Here is a 17,763-nt window from a genome sequence, read left to right as displayed (position 1 = left end):
TATTACATCTTGCATTTAGAAAAGTAAATATCACAATTCTATTTCACGTGAATAACCTTCCTTTACACCGGCTAAACAACCTCTCGCAAAACCTCGCGCAGCATTACGAGACGGTGTCAGCTGAGCTCTAATAATGGTAAACAACGTTGGACGAAATGGTAACGATTCATCATTGTCTGGCGTTATGATCAGTCGATCGTAATTATTTTTCTTGGCAAGTTGTGATTCTTATATTTTGTATAGTTGTGTTGTTTTTTTCCAAAGTATTTGAGGTGACCGCATGACTTTCAAACTTGCCATGATGGATGAAAGTTTGGATAATAAGGTGAAGGGTTGTTGGATTCGTGAATCCTCTCTCAGTAATAGTGATTGACACTGTCTGATATATGCAGTAATCATCACATCATTAAGGCCGTTTGTGTGAGGATCAATTGTTCATGAATGCCAGATGAGTACATCAACACTGAATTTATTGATGCAGAAGAGGAGATTATCATATGGAAATATGACGAGGTGGTTTTGCTTTCTGACAAAGAAAATTGGCCAACTAATTACATTGACTTTTTTTTTACTGTCGTATTGTCATGCAGATGTTCAAAGATATTCACCATAATAGATTTCAAACGAATAGCCCATGTCAGGCAGCTTGGGGATACAAAACCATGTGTTTGTTCAATATTGGTACTTTAAGAAAAGTTATTTTGGTTAGAGGTATTTAAATATGATATTTTAACATTGTATTCAATGCAATAATGCAAAACTATGCATTAAAGCCTCTCCCTTCTTATTTGTCCTGTTCACAATCACCTTAGAAAACTATATGTACATAATTTGGTAATTTTTTAGTTCCAATTTGGGAAATCTTACCATGCTTACTGATGTTTGTTGTTGACTTGGGGCAGATTATCAGCCTCTGAGAGACCTAGATAAATCCCTGCATATAGTGCATCAAAGCACATTTTTTAACTTGTGAATGCTGTTACCTTACCATGTACACAAAGTGGGCCAAGTAAATAATGTATTGGTGTAACTGTAAGTCTTAGAAAAACTCTCATGGTGATGATGACATGTATAATGTGATGAGGAGCCTTTTCTTTACATCTTCATCATCTTAACATGGTTTTGTAAACTTGCTGTGTTGCATTTCGACTGGATGGACTTTAATACGTTGAACAGCAAAGAATGATGTTCTTACAATGAAGAAGTATGACTTGTTAATACCAATATTAAACCTGTTATCACTCAAGTGTTCACTATGTTTCCACAGGCCCCAAACATGCCCAAGACTTGTAGTATTTTGACCTATTAAGATTAGGTTTATCTCCAGTGTTTATTTTGTTTACCCTGAGGGGACCCTGTGACAATACATCAGAACCTAGTTTGTTGGTAATACTACCAGTACTAGTCCATTGTTGTTTTAAGGCATAATGGTATCATGGTTAATCTTTTGTTTTCATGTTTGTTATTTAACGCCACACGCAGTATTATTCCAGCTTTATGATGGTGGTCTGTAAATAATGGGGTCTTAACCAGACATTCCTGCGATACCATGTCTACGCAGTTGGAATACGATGACATGCATCAACCAAGTCGGCAAGCCTGACCACCCGATCCCATTGGTGTCCTCTTATCATGGTTAATGTAATCCATCTATAGTACTAAAATCCCTTCTACAGTTAACTGTGATCACTTCAGTACATGATGTAGGTACTGCTATATTAATACTGATTGTGTGGGTGAAATCTCAGTGAAAGGATGCTGAGGCCCATAATGAAAAGAAGTATAATCTTTTGTGATTAGAAATTTAGCTAAAGATTTTTTAATGCTTGTTTTTCTGTGTAGATTTTGAGTAGATGAATATAAATGGATTTTGTGTAGTAATTTTGCTTAAATGCACCTGTTGGGGACGCATCTGTCTTACATGTAACTGACACCCCCTATTCCATGCTTGACTTTTGCGAGGCCCATAATGAAAAGAAGTATAATCTTTTGTGATTGGAAATTTAGCTAAAGATTATTTAATGCTTGTTTTTCTGTGTAGATTTTGAGTAGATGAATATAAATGGATTTTTTGTAGTAATTTTGCTTAAATGCACCTGTTGGGGACGCATCTGTCTTACATGTAACTGACACCCCCTATTCCATGCTTGACTTTTGCGATTCACTGAACAACCAGTTTCAAATCTTTGGTGGGCATTTACAAGTTGGGAGAACATAAATACATGACACTTTTTAATGGATAGCAACTTCTTTTATTCTTTTTATGTTTCAGAGCTTCTTTTCTGAAACATTTGTGCGACCATAACTTGAAAACTGCTGCAAATTTAAGGAACAGTTTTTAGTTTTACCAACAGAAGACGTGCAGTGCAATTTTAATTTTGATATGTGTATCTTCTGACAAAATATGATTTTTTTCATGTTGTAAACTTAGAATATTTTTTTTACATCAACATTTACAACCTTTAACTTGAAAATTTCTTCATAGATTCTTTTCCAATTGGGGATACAGTTTCTATTCCATGATAGGTTTTGATAGCTTGATGTTAACATGATTAATGTCATCATCATATAGTTGGAATATTGCTGAGGGCGGCATTAAACAACAACACATATACTTGATATTTACTGTTGTCAATATAATGAAGTATGACATTGCTGAAATGAAACAGTCGTGGTCACAAAGTTACTTTACATTCATCAGATTCATATTCATCATGGGGGGCAGTCGGGTAGCCTATTGGTTAAAGCATTCGCTCGTCACGCCGAAGACCCGGGTTCGATTCCCGACATGGGTACAATGTGTGAAGCCCATTTCTGGTGTCCCCCGCCGTGATATTGCTGGAATATTGCTAAAAGCGGCGTAAAACCAAACTCACTCACTCACTCATATTCATCATGCACTTGCTCCCATGCTTTCTTTTCTCATTCAAAAACAGCTCGATTATTTTTTTTTCTATTTTTTCAGAGTCGGCTGACATTTTCCAAGCTTAGACAGTCATGACAAACTTGTGACATTACCTGGTACATAAAGAAATTTAAGATACAACAATCAGGCTACACAACTACCAGTTTGTAAGTAATCCATCTTTGAAGCTTGTCTGTCAGCACCATGGCCAAGTTCAAGGCTCAGATGTTATGGGACAACATTGAGAAGGGGGACCTGTCTGCCGTGCATGGGCTGCTGGAGAGTGGGAACATCAACCTGGAGGAGAGAGATGAGGTAGAAATCCATCCTGTTTCACAAAGCGAACATTGCACTCCTACTGTCATTACACCTACCATATTTGTCTTAATAAGTGCCCTGGGCTATTTGAAAATTGACAATTGGGTGGCTTATTACAACCATACACAACACATGTTATTTTTTGGATGCACTTTCTTGGTAAAGTACAAATTTAAGTACTTATGGTTAAGTACCAATCGGAGTTAGAACCCACACTTGATGGAGGCATCTATCGCCAACCAGGATTTGTGGATGCTGCGGTGGCTAAGTGGGTTAGATCGCTAACTTTGTGTCCTTAGGTGCCTTATTCTGACTTTGGGAGCAAATCCCAGATGGGATTCAACCCAAAAAAGGACTAGAATTGCTGCTTTACTGAGAAAGTGTAATCCAGTATATAACGTTTGTTACATTTGACAACTTTCTAAAAGGCATTAGGTGTTCACGTACGATACAAGTTGAATTTGTTTTTAGAGATCGAGCAGTACTGAACAGATTTAGTTTAAATGTTGGTGAAACTAAAACTTTATCCATAATACTTACAAGGCATTTTTATGCTCCTCTTACACTGTTGTTTTCTGTTGATAAAATCTGTAATATACAAAAGAGAATACAGACTGTTAGATACATTTCCGCTCTCAGTTAGGGGCAACATTGCCGGGTGGAGAGCAAGTCTCTTGCCTATGGAGACACTGTATGTTCTTCAGTGTGAGGCTGGACCGAAAGCCCTAGAAACTGAACGCGGTCACCCATCCAACTATTCTCTGTGACTAATTTGTGACCTGTGCGCTGTGCACAGGACCACGTGCCACCGTGTACTAACCTTAAGAATATTTTGTATGTATGTGTAGTAAATGTTGGATGATATCAACATCACCAGAGCCCTGTTCCACAAACCGATCTGAGCGCTACGATTGTCAATAGTCTATGTTTAGTATAGGAGCTGTGATTGTCTTAGTGCTAAGATCACATTGTTGAATGGTCCCAGAACATAAACTTGAGGAAGGGACCTACAGTTATTCAAACTTATGTTCTGATATTTTTCAGCTCTTAGTGCCAGTTTGAAAAAAAGAGTAAAAAAATGCAAACACTATGAAATGAATATGTGATACGTTTCTGTTGGACATGTTTGCAGAACGGTCAGACGTATCTGATGCTGGCTAGTGAGAAGGGGGAACTACACATTGTGCGAGAACTCTTAGATGCAGGAGTGGACCCCAATGCTGTTGATAATGTGAGTAAAATATACACTACTCAAATGAAGTTTAAAGAAACCTGATGTTTTCATATGACAATAGTTAATCGGTCAAGGCTGGTGGGTATTGTAACATACAGCCTTCCAGTTGTGGGTGTTCTTTAACTTGTTTAGAGCTGTATTTGTTATCTGGAACATTAATCCCTATTTTGATTTTTTTCTTCAAGCAGTGGGGCAGTGGGAAAACCTAGTTGTTAAAGCGTTCACTTCGAGCCCATTTCTGATATTCTCCACTTGGATTTTTTGTGGAACATTGCTAAATTTGATGTGCGTCTATACTCACTCATTCAAAGTAAAATAAAGTTTTTAAGATTTTAATTGTTTTGTGGAAGTCATGTGGAAAATTGTATGCAATATGGAGAAAAATTTGTGACACTAACTTAATGGTGCTTAATTATACATCTAACCACCAACAAAATATATTCAGGTTGATATGAAATGTTTCTTTAAAATTTATGTTTTATCATCTTTACCTTAAACTACCTTGGAGATCTTCTGTGAATTTCTACATAGACTCAGTAGCAGATAAGGGGCTGTGGGGTGGCCTTGCGGTTAATTTGTTTACTTTTCATGCCTAAGGTGCGGGTTCAGTTCCACACATGGGTAAAATGTGTGAAGCCCATTTCTGGTGTCTCCTGCTGGGATATTGCTTGAATATTGCTAAAAGGAGCATAAAACCTTAGTCACTTGTGCTATAGTAGACTGTGTATGTTGTTGAAGTGACAGTACATCTGTGTTGCTCCATGTTCTACATAGACTTCCATTGTAATCTGTGTTTCCCCCAGGACAACTGGAGCGCGTTGCTGTGTGCGGCTAAGGAGGGCCACCTGGAGATTGTCATAGTCCTCCTTGAGAAGAAGGCTTCCATAGAACACCGTGACATGGTGAGTACATGCTTCTATAGAACACTGTGACATGGCCAGTACATGCTTCCATAGAACACCATGACATTGTCAGTACATGCTTCCATAGAACACAGCGACATGGCCAGTACATGCTTCCATAGAACACCATGATATGGTCAGTACATACTTCCAAAGAACACTGTGACATGGCCAGTACATGCTTCCATAGAACACTGTGACATGGTCAGTACATGCTTCCATAGAACACCATGACATGGTCAGTACATACTTCCAAAGAACACCATGACATGGTCAGTACATACTTCCATAGAACACTGTGACATGGCCAGTACATGCTTCCATAGAACGCCGTGACATGGTCAGTACATGCTTCCATAGAACACCATGACATGGTCAGTACATGCTTCTATAGAACACTGTGACATGGCCAGTACATGCTTCCATAGAACACCATGACATGGTCAGTACATGCTTCCATAGAACACCATGACATGGTCAGTACATACTTCCAAAGAACACCGAGACATGGTCAGTACATGCTTCTATAGAACACCGTGACATGGCCTGTACATGCTTCCATAGAACACCATGACATGGTCAGTACATGCTTCCATAGAACACAGCGACATGGCCAGTACATGCTTCCATAGAACACCATGACATGGTCAGTACATACTTCCAAAGAACACTGTGACATGGCCAGTACATGCTTCCATAGAACACCGTGACATGGTCAGTACATGCTTCCATAGAACACCATGACATGGTCAGTACATACTTCCAAAGAACACCGTGACATGGTCAGTACATACTTCCATAGAACACTGTGGCATGGCCAGTACATGCTTCCATAGAACGCCGTGACATGGTCAGTACATGCTTCCATAGAACACCATGACATGGTCAGTACATACTTCCAAAGAACACCGTGACATGGTCAGTACATACTTCCATAGAACACTGTGGCATGGCCAGTACATGCTTCCATAGAACGCCGTGACATGGTCAGTACATGCTTCCATAGAACACCGTGACATGGTCAGTACATGCTTCCATAGAACACAGCGACATTGTCAGTACATGCTTCCAATAGAACACTGTGACATGGCCAGTACATGCTTCCATAGAACACAGCAATATGGTCAGTACATGCTTCCATAGAACACCGTGACATGGTCAGTACATGCTTCCATAGAACACAGCGACATTGTCAGTACATGCTTCCAATAGAACACTGTGACATGGCCAGTACATGCTTCCATAGAACACAGCAATATGGTCAGTACATGCTTCCATAGAACACTGTGACATGGTCAGTACATTCTCCCATAGAACACAGCCACATTGTCAGTACATGCTTCCAATAGATCACTGTGACATGGTCAGTACATGCTTCCATAGAACACAGCGATATGGTCAGTACATGCTTCCATAGAACACTGTGGCATGGCCAGTACCTGCTTCCATAGAACATCGTGACATGGACAGTACGTGCAAGATGCACATCAGTCATGTACCACCTTTATAACATTATTTAAAGTCCCTGACACATCAACGAAAGACAAAGACAGCTCTGATCTGGAATTTCTGTTTGTAATCATGATAATGTTAGTGATCAACATGGTATTAAAATTAAATGCCTTGTCAATTTTGATTCTTTCTGGACATCTAGTAGTATCCATTGATTAATAGGAAGAGAACCTTACCAATATACAAGATGATATTGGCTGTTGCTACATCATGGACATACATGTATTAGATTCAACATTTTGGAACAGTACTTCCCAATCTTACCCACATTTGTTACTTTTGTATATAAATTTTGCTCTGTTTTCTTTCAGTTACTTTAAGATTCTATAAACAGTTTCACCTTATCATTGCCTGCAGTTAAAATGCCATGTGAGGATTATTTTTGCCACCTTAAACATCCTGAAATACATATGCTACCTTAAACTTTGTGATAGCAAATTCCTGGTATTAACTCATATCTGATTCAACACAATGCCAATTTGTACAGTTCCATAATAAATATTGAAACAGGGTGCTCTTAACATGCTTAATGTGTACATCGGAGCAGTGTTAACTATTCCGCAGTACTTAATGTCCGAGGTGTACTTGACCATGCTGTTTGTGTTGCAGTGTGGGTGGACGGCCTTGATGTGGGCCAGCTACAAGGGACACTCCATGGTGGTGCAGGAACTCCTAGACAGGGGGTCTAATGCTAATGTGAAGGCAGAGGTATGTCTTATATGGTATAACCAAGTGGGGATTTATAATTATAATTGGCCCCAGCAACTAATGCTTCCTGTAAGAGGCAACAACATCATTGGGTGGTCAGGTTAACTGACTTGGTTGTTTGCATGTGATTGTATCATGGTGGCTCATAATATCAATCACTGGATTGTAGTGGTCCGGTCTTCATTATTTACGGTCCACAGTCATACAGCTAGAATATTGTTGAGTTTGGCGTTAAAAAACCCAAACAATCTTATAAAACTATTGAGTACAGAACATTTGATGTCCAGACTACGTGGGCTGTACGTGGGAGTGTTTGTTGCAGCACAACATGACATGTCTGGCCTGGGCTAGTGGTAGAGGTCATACGGAGGTTGTCAAGAAACTGTTGGAGTGTGGAGCCAAGGTCAATGCCACAGACAAGGTAATGCTTCATTGAAGGTATTACATGTTGGATTCTAATTAATGCGAATTCTGAAAGGATGTGCTGATATTTTTCCATTGTGTTCATCTTTTGTGATGTGGCTTCAGCCATGACCGTAAGTTCAAATTGTCTAATATTTGTTAAACAGTATAATGGACTTCAATTTAATATGGTTTCACTGTAGATTTAGTGATGTGTGTGTTCATTTGGTTCATTGTAATCATTAGCTCTAGTTGGCAAATGGAGACCATTATAATTCTGATCTTAACTGAAATAGTAACTGCATCGAGAACCTATTGTTTGAATGATGCTTGTCTTATACAGACATGATAGAAAGGACATCATAAGCCTCACTTTGGATTCTGATACTGATCATCAGGGATGAATGTAGTTTGCAAGTTAGGCAACAGATTGATGAGAAGAGGTCCTATTGTGTCATACACTAAGCTGTGAAGATAAAATTAAATTGCAATTGGTTCCATGGCATTTGATTGGCTTAACCAAGTTGTTTAAAAAGTTAGGCCATGCGGTAAGGGACATCTGTTTCCTGATTGGTTGATAACAAAATGGACGGGACTTGTGTTGCATTATTGTGCTGGACGATGTCAGTGATTTCGTACTGTTGTCTCATATTATTTTTGTGTTGTTATTGTTTTTAAGTATTTATAATTTTTGTTTTTTTGGAGAGATAAGTGTGAAAAACAGTGTGCAAAGTGTCCACACCATTTTTTACATTTATAGCTCCACAAACACAAAAAATCATTGAAGTGAATTGTTAAATAAATGCAGGTCAGCTAACTCCTCCTGTAATTGTTTCACAGTATGGAACAACACCTCTCATCTGGGCTTCCAGGAAGGGATATCTTGAGATAACTGAATGTCTGCTGGCAGATGGTGCCAATGTTGATTCATCAGGAATGGTAAGCACAGATGTCAATAATACAAAAAGAACAATGTATCAATGTCAAGGCCGTAGTTAACTTTTTTTGACAGGGTGGGGTGGGGCAAATATTTGTATAAGTATCAAGTTCAAGTTAACTTTCACAAGGCAAAATGTTTTCTATAAAAAAATCCAGAAGACAGGGGGCAACTGCCCCCCTTCTCTCTCTCACACTCTCTTTATCCCCTGCCATTATGTGGGGCGGGGGATATGGGAACGGAGTTTGTCCGTCCGTCCTCTTCTCAAAGGGAACAAATTTTCGCAAAAACTGTTTAAGTCAGAGAAGATATTTTACACACTGATGTTATTGGTCATGTTCTCAAATGAGTTAGAAAATTGGTGTTACAAGTTACATGAATGAAAGTTCACATACTTATCGAAGAAATGCTTGTGTTCTCTTGTTTCACAGGAAAATACCTGTCAGTAGGTGGGAAAGAAAAAACATTTTTATTTCAACAAAATTTACAGTTGTGAGGCAGTTGACAAAAAACAGTGTGGCACAATGTCAAAGAAATAAATATTTTCTTAATTTCGACATGGGAGTAAAATGTTATGATTTGATTTACACAGAACTCATGGACGCCACTGCTTGTAGCTACCCAAGGCGGTTTCCTGGACGTTGTGCGTGCCATTCTGGAACACGACCCCAATGTAAATGCTGTGGACAAGGTGAGCTGACTTGCCCTTCACTGTCTGCCAGTGTGTTACCATGGTAACAGTGTGTTACACTCATCCATCACTGTGTGATTTGATTTGTGTTAAAAGTTCTAAAAGTTATTACTAGTGTTGCCTAATTTGTAAACAATAAGATCATAGATGTGGAGAATATTCATGTAGAACGTGGAGATGTGGAATAGTAGTAAGGAATTTCATTTTAACCGATTTGGAACTAATTTAATTTTAATATAAACAAGAAACTCATGGTATGATGTTACTATTGCATGTGATTCAGTTACAAATGGTTCTCGTTTCTCATGGCTTTCAAAACTGACTGGGTAGAGAGGGAGGATGGGATTATTTGTTTTATTTCTCTTTTATCATGTTGAGTTACAAATCTATAAAAAAATACTCAATTCATATTCACCATGGGGCACATGTGGCCCTGACATCTTAGGTGCTGCAATTTGCTGTACAGAGTTGCGTCCCTTGGGAATGCCAGAAACCTATGATCATGGGTTTGAATCAGCACCATTCCCGTGCTATTGAGTTGTACCAAAGTGGTAAACAGCTGAAACCGGCATCACTTCAAGGTCTCTTTCCACATTAAGTTGACACACCGTGATATAATTAGAATACTGTTCTGAGCTGTTATGCACCAAGTGACCCCTTGTGAGTCAAAGAATAAAGACTTTGGCCTGAGGATGGTTCCATGTGAATCTGACACTATGAATGTCATTGTGTGTGCACAAGCTTGGAATCTTGTGTAAAAAACAACTTTAGTTGAAAAAAATGTTTCTTAGCTGTCCTAAAAAAAGATAAATTTTTAAGGGGGGGAGGGGGGGGCATTTTCGGGATGTTTGGGTCATGAGAAACAAAAACCTACCATGACTTTCCATGGTGATATAACCAAATGAGTTGCAATGTCACATCAAGGGAGGTAACTATTACATCATTTCAGGATGCTCTGACAGCTCTGGCTATCGGTGCCAAGGAGGGGTTTGTGGATATCGTACATGACCTCATGACCAAGGGAGCCTATGTGAATGTGGCAGATAGGGTAATTATTGTCTTGTTGGATATAGTGAACTGAACTGTTTCAATACTCCAGTTATTTAAGTGATGTAGAAGTATATTCAATACTTTTATTATCTTGCAGTCTATACACGTTTGTTTGTGAACACTAGGGTGTTGCTAAACGTTGCACATTTCTAGGCTGTTACTAACCTTTGTATACAGGGCTTGAAAAATCCACTCATTTGCTTGTATTGACAAGTGGCAGCATGTGCAGGATACAAAATCAGTAAAGAAACACTCTTTCTACCGGGCGAGTACAGATATTTCAATAGTATCATTCATCCCTAATAATTTTCTAAAAAAACAGTATAACTGTTGAGTGAGTTTGAATATGCAGAGATGAATGTAGATTGCTGGGACTCTGAATTATTTCGTACTGTCTGTGTAGACCCATGAAGATCCGGGGTAAAATAGGTCTTCAGCAACCCATGCGTGCCATAAAAGGCGACTATGCTTGTCATAAGAGGCGTCTACCGGGATCGGGTGGTCAGGCTCACTGACATGGTTGATGCATGTCATCGTATCCCAATTGCGTGGATCGATGCTCATAATGTCAATCACTGGATTGTCTGGTCCAGACTCAATTATTTACAGACCACCGTCATATAGCTGGAATATTGCTGAGTGTGGAGTTAAACAAAAAACGAATGAATGAACGAACGAACTGTCTGTGTAAAGAATAACTGAGAACTGAAATTTAGCTGGGCAAGTGGAATATTGCAGGACGAGTACAAAATGTTATCTACTTGCCCTGCAGGACAAGTTGGGTACAAAATAGTTTTTCGAGACCTGGTATTCTTCTTTGGTGTTACTAAACATTGACCATTTCTAAGGTGTTACTAAACATTGACCATTTCTAAGGTGTTACTAAACATTGAACATTTCTAAGGTGTTACTAAACATTGACCATTTCTAGTGTGTTACTAAACATTGAACATTTCTAAGGTGTTACTAAACATTGAACATTTCTAAGGTGTTACTAAACAATGACCATTTCTAAGGTGTTTTTAAACATTGAACATTTCTAAGGTGTTACTAAACATTGAACATTTCTAGGGTGTTACTAATCATTGAACATTTCTAAGGTGTTACTAATCATTGAATATTTCTAAGGTGTTACTAAACATTGAACATTTCTAAGGTGTTACTAATCATTGAACATTTCTAAGGTGTTACTAAACATTGAACATTTCTAAGGTGTTACTAAACATTGAACATTTCTAAGGTGTTACTAATCATTGAACATTTCCAAGGTGTAACTAAACATTGAACATTTCTAAGGTGTTACTAAACATTACACATTTCTAAGGTGTTACTAAACATTACACATTTCTAGGGTGTTACTAATCATTGAACATTTAGATGATCTTCATAAACATTGCATATTTCTAGGGTGTTACAAAACATTACACATTCCTAGGGTGTGTATGTTGCCAATGCTTCACTGTGAACTGTGTGTGTGATGCTATTGCTTCACTGTGAACTGTGTGTGTGATGCTATTGCTTCACTGTGAACTGTGTGTGTGATGCTATTGCTTCACTGTGAACTGTGTGTGTGATGCTATTGCTTCACTGTGAACTGTGTGTGTGATGCTATTGCTTCACTGTGAACTGTGTGTGTGATGCTATTGCTTCACTGTGAACTGTGTGTGTGATACTAATGCTTCACTGTGAACTGTGTGTGTGATGCCAATGCTTCACTGTGAACTGTGTGAGTGATGCTATGGCTACACTGTGAACTGTGTGTGTGATGTTATTGCTTCACTGTGAACTGTGTGTGTGATGCTATTGCTTCACTGTGAACTGTGTGTGTGATACTATTGCTACAGTGTGAACTGTGTGTGTGATGCTATTGCTTCACTGTGAACTGTGTGTGTGATGCTATTGCTTCACTGTGAAGTGTGTGTGTGATACTATTGCTACAGTGTGAACTGTGTGTGTAGGCTGGAGACACGGTGCTCATCCATGCAGTCAAGGGGGGACACACGGAGGTGGTGCGCATCCTGCTGCAGAAGTATGCCGACGTTGATGTCGAGGGATCAGTAAGTCGTACTCTCTCACTGACTGCTTGTACTTGTGCATGGCTAGAAAGACCTCAAGCCCCTATAGTGATAATGTATAAAATTTGAGAGTCTTAATATCAATCAGATCAGATCTAATGCTCCTGCCGGACTACTTTTTACAGAAATAAAAGTTATAAAAATAAACTTGTGCTTTCATTATCATCTTTATGTACAGTTCTCAGATACGTTGTGAATGAAATGTAACGACACTGTCTTGTGAACATTGACCATTTAAACAGAACAGAACTATATGTGATCTATGTTTCTGATGTCAGTAGTTACTGTATCACAACACTGAATGCATACATTATGTGGATGGATGTGTTAATCTGTGTGTGTGTGTGTGACAGGAGGAGAAGACAGCACTGTACTGGGCAGTGGAGAAAGGTCACACTGACATTGTCAATCAGCTCCTGGAGAGTCAGCCTGACCTGGAGATCAGCACAAAGGTCAGGGTCATACAAGAATTTATGCCTTATTGTCCTTGTCACTGCGATCTTTTAAATTTTGTGATACAATATTCAACTAACTAAATGCCTTTCAAGAATCGCTTCTGTATTTGTAATATCTATTCATTGCATGTTAACATCTGATTTTATATAATTGAAAGATGAATCTACCGACAAATATATTTTACATTACAGTATTAGTACCAAATGTTGGGGGGCACGGGGGGCCCAGTCGTCTAAGGCGCCGCGATTCGCTGTGCAGGGTTGCATCCCTTGGGCACACCAGAAACCTATGATTGTAGGTTCGAATCCCAGTTCGCCCCGATTATGTTTCTAGGTTTCCTCCCACATTAAGCTGACACGCCGTGATATAACTGGAATACTGTTAAAAGCGGCGTTAAACCCAACTCACTAGTACCAAATGTTGATACTGTGTAGAGATTGTATCATCTGTGACTCTAGCCAAAAGTCCAATGCCCGAGTCTACTGAAATTCTGTTAGATCTAGTAAGCTCAGCTAATAATAATCCACTTATTCGTGCCAGTACACTCAAAAGTGTTTGGTAGAGACTTTTGCTCTGACTTTAAGCAGATCTGAGAATATAGGAGAGTACTGGAGAGTATTGTGTGTTTCAGGATGGAGACACCCCACTGCTGAGAGCTGTTCGCAGCCGGAATGAAGAGATCGTTAAGCTACTTCTGAATAAGGGGTCCAAAGTGTCGGCCACTGACAAGGTATAGAATTAGTAGCTGTTGATATAATGTTGGTCAGCCCTGTGGGGATTCCGGGTGAGTGTTGGTCCCCAGTAATCCATGCTGGTCGTACAAGGTGACTTGGTGGATCGGGTGGTCAGGGTCAACGATTGTTGATTGTGTGTCAGTACCCCGATGACATGGATGGTTATTTGTGATGTCAAGCACTTAAGTGTCTGGTCCAGATTCGTTTGTTTGTTTGTTTGTTTGTTTGCTGAATGCAGCCTTAAGAAAAGAACAACCAACTAATTTGATAAGTATCTGAGACAAGAGGTTTCGTAGAGTAATAAACACTAAGACAGAAGAATTTGTCAAGTTGCGTTCTCTATCCATATAGTCACGATATGGCTGAAATACTGCCAATATGACTTTATATTCTCTTTCAGATTAAATCCTCCTTGGGGCACTTATTGCATTTTCCTTGCTCAAGAAAATCTACATGACATAGTTGTAACCATTTTCCTTAATAAAAAATGTTACCACACACTTCGTTTTTGTATGATATACGACCACCCTTATGGGTCCTCACCCCCCATGGCGCCTCACGCCAGGGGGAGCAACTCTCACTTAAATCACTTTCCTTATGTCATCTGTAAGAGACAGACATGCTGATTTTTCACACAAGACAAAATAAGAGAATCTATCGTTCGACAAGAACCATGGCTGACCAAACTGTATGTATGGTACATTTCTTTCATTGCAAAGGCGTAATACCTCGCATTGTAAAGTTTTTAAGTTGTAATTATACGCCATGTGCACTGTACCTTTGAATTCAAATGGCCGTAATGGCGTCCATATTGTAGTTCCATGGGCTGATACATGATACACCAAGGCCATTAGAAACGGCTTGGGGTTTTGTTATATCATACAGCATTGGTCTACAGTTTTTTCCTTTACAAAAAACACAAGGTGGTGTGTTAATTTATAAACTTACCTTTTTTACGTGTTTTACACCTTAGCGCGTAACACGCCCCTTTGGTGTTATAATTATACTACGACATTGGCTATTAGTATCGCGTTACAAATCGCATTCTACATTACGCCTTTGCTTCTAGTTTCACAATTTATGCACGTATCTTTCCGATCTTTATATCACACTGATACACTTTAAAACCCTTCCCGCCCACCTCAGAAATTACGGTCTTTTTCACAAAGACCTTCAAACTGTGTACGGGTTGTTCTAAGACAGGCACGAACGCTGCCTAAAATGTCTGGCAGAGGATGGGCATGACGATGGGTCATGCCCAATATGCATTGCCTTTACCCCCCGGGCCTAAAAAAAGAGACAAGTTGACTTGTTCCACTTTAAAGAGGTCTATTAAAGGCGGGGGTAGATATCAGATCTGCTAAGACCCAACCTACCCATCTAAAAAGGGTAAAAAAGCTGCCGAGACTGTCTGCCCCGCTCCCTCTCCGGGGACGGGGGAGAAAGCTCGAGGGTCCCCGTAGTAAGCACTGCACCCTCTCCTGCACTGTCTTTGGCAGACTTTTCTGCGTTACTAAAGTCGCAGATGGCGTCGATGATGGAGGAGGTGAAGTCTCGGCTCCGGCAGGAGCTACGGGCTGAGCCTTCCCCATTGTCGGCGGCGGACGCGGCTTTGAGACCTTGTGTTATGCCGAGCGTCGGCCGAGGCAGCCCACCGAGACCGGGCTTCGGGTCCTGCTCGAGGTCGCTCCCCAGCGGAGGGGTGGCGGGCGCCGGCCCGTGCACTACCGACGCACAATTTTCCCTTGCGGAGCCAGACGTCCCTTCCGAGGCCGAGGCTTCCACTAGTGGATACTTAGCCCAGTGCCAGGTGTGTTCCCTTGAACCCCCGGCACCTCGCACCGGGTCTCTGCTTCGGACCGGGTGCAGAGGCACGTGAGGGACAGGATTGTCCAGGTACTGCCTCAGGTGGCTGCGCCCATGCCAGAGTCTGTTCTGCCATCCGTACCTCTTTACTGGTCACTAAGAACTCTATCGCAATCCCTGAGTCAGATAGCTACACAAGAAGTGATAGACATTCTGATCACTCTAGGGTGGATAGTCAATCTCAAGAAGTCAGATCTGAGCCCTACTCAGAATCTAGTCTTCCTAGGGGCGAATTTCAACACGGTGAGAGGACGTGTATCTCTGTCACAAGATATCAAGTTCCTTATGCGCAAGTCACACTGCTCGTACACCAGTTACTGGGCAACATGGCGGCGACAGTGGATGTGGTCCGGCACTCCGTCGACTTTGGGCGAACTCTTAAGATCTTGAGACTGTGCTCGAGACTCCGTAGTGGCTCATTACACACCTTCAGTGGTGGACCGAGGTCCGGAATCTGTCCCGGGGGCTCCCCCTCGACACTCCCATTCCGTCTCTCACAGATCAAATAGACGCGTCACTCTTCGGCTGGGGAGGCTTTCTGAATGATCACACTGCCTCTGGACTATGGTCCCAGTAGGAGATCAAACTGCATATCAATGTGCTAGAACTGAGAGCAGTCAGGTTGGTGTTCCAACGCTTCCCGGATCTGCTTCGTGGCCAAGTAGTCTAGACAACCAAACGGCGATGACTAACATCCGGAAGCAGGGGGCCTCCTATCCAGAAGAGCAGTATTCCTGCATGAGTTGCAGACACAATACTGGCCTCGCTGAGGGATTCGATAAATGTTCAGTACGAGGATAGATAGACCTGCTATGCGCGCTGGTGTGTCGATAGAGGGATTGCAGATCTTTTTTCTGCAGATCTTGTAGCCGTGCTTGAGTTCCTCCAGTCACGACTAGATGACGACCTGGCCGCATCAACAGTCCGAGGGTACTCTACAGCTATCGCATACGATGTATTTATTTACGCCTGTTGCAGACGGATGCCACTTCCTAGATTATCTTTGGGAGTCTTGATGCAATAAGTGCCCCAAGGAGGATTTAATCTGAAAGAGAATTTTACAAACCTGTAGAGGTTATGAATTCTCTGATGAAATCCTCCTTGGGGCACGGCCACCCACCTCCTCACATTCCGTCAGCATTTGACATATGGAAAGTGGTTTGGATGAGAGTTGCTCCCCCTGGCGTGAGGCGCCATGGGGGGTGAGGCCTCGTAAGGGTGGTCTTATATCATACAAAAACGAAGTTTTTTGTCTGGTAACATTTTTTTTTAACTATGTCATGTAGATTTTCTTGAGCAAGGAAAATGCAATAAGTGCCTCAAGGAGGATTTCATCAGAGAATTCATAACCTCTACAGGTTTGTAAAAATTTCACTCACTCACTCTATATCCATAAAAGAATCAGTTGTTGACTTTGCATGTTTTTCAGAGAGGTGACACAGCTCTGCACATTGCCATCCGTGCAAGGAGCAAGCGTATCACTGAGCTACTTCTGCGGAATCCCCGTAATGGCCGCCTCCTGTACCGGGCTAACAAGTCCGGGGAGACACCTTACAACATGGACACCTACCACCAGCGAGGCATCCTTACCCAGATCTTGGGACAGAGTAAGACAATGATATGTGTATGATCAATAGATGTAATATGATAGACCGGGGATTCCAGGTTAGAGTTTATCCCAGCAACCTACGCTGGTCATAAGAGGCTACCAAATTGTTCAGTTCACCCTCAGTGACTTGGTTGACTATGTATCAACTCGTCCTCTATATATATCCAGGGCTCACATTTGGGTAAACCTACACTAACCCCAGGATCCTTGTCTGTAATGCTCATGATCTCAAATTACCCAGCGACTCAGCATCAAGGCTTCTAAAAGTTTGGTACCATTCAGAGCAGGATATTCGATTTCTATCTCCAATATGAACATAGATGGGCAGTTCTGGGTGGAAAATAAAAAGGATGTGCTGTATGTG

General features: G+C 40.8%; 1 protein-coding gene across 3 annotated transcripts in view; it reads left to right on the top strand.

Annotated features, from left to right (window-relative positions):
* The first annotated feature begins 87 nt into the window (after positions 1 to 87).
* The window catches only part of LOC139449459 (kinase D-interacting substrate of 220 kDa B-like), a 30,748-nt gene continuing 13,072 nt past the window's right edge, over positions 88 to 17,763 (top strand). Inside the window, exons 1-13 of one of the 3 annotated variants that reach the window (XM_071230866.1) lie at positions 88 to 158; positions 2,966 to 3,220; positions 4,356 to 4,454; positions 5,261 to 5,359; positions 7,481 to 7,579; positions 7,902 to 8,000; positions 8,822 to 8,920; positions 9,511 to 9,609; positions 10,559 to 10,657; positions 12,618 to 12,716; positions 13,088 to 13,186; positions 13,822 to 13,920; positions 17,220 to 17,397. In XM_071230866.1, coding sequence (XP_071086967.1) covers positions 3,110 to 3,220; positions 4,356 to 4,454; positions 5,261 to 5,359; positions 7,481 to 7,579; positions 7,902 to 8,000; positions 8,822 to 8,920; positions 9,511 to 9,609; positions 10,559 to 10,657; positions 12,618 to 12,716; positions 13,088 to 13,186; positions 13,822 to 13,920; positions 17,220 to 17,397 — 1,279 coding nt within the window. In that variant the 5' untranslated portion in view covers positions 88 to 158; positions 2,966 to 3,109. Of the gene's footprint in view, positions 215 to 286; positions 326 to 2,965; positions 3,221 to 4,355; positions 4,455 to 5,260; positions 5,360 to 7,480; positions 7,580 to 7,901; positions 8,001 to 8,821; positions 8,921 to 9,510; positions 9,610 to 10,558; positions 10,658 to 12,617; positions 12,717 to 13,087; positions 13,187 to 13,821; positions 13,921 to 17,219; positions 17,398 to 17,763 lie in introns of those variants that run through there. The other 2 variants (XM_071230867.1, XM_071230868.1) reach the window with 2 other exon arrangements.

The sequence above is a fragment of the Haliotis cracherodii genome, unplaced genomic scaffold, assembly GCF_022045235.1.
Source record: "Haliotis cracherodii isolate W230 unplaced genomic scaffold, xgHalCrac1.p SCAF_8, whole genome shotgun sequence".
NCBI classification, from domain to species: Eukaryota; Metazoa; Mollusca; class Gastropoda; order Lepetellida; family Haliotidae; genus Haliotis; species Haliotis cracherodii.
The sequence above is the reverse complement of the archived record's forward strand: the minus strand, read 5'-3'. Positions and strand labels throughout refer to the sequence as shown.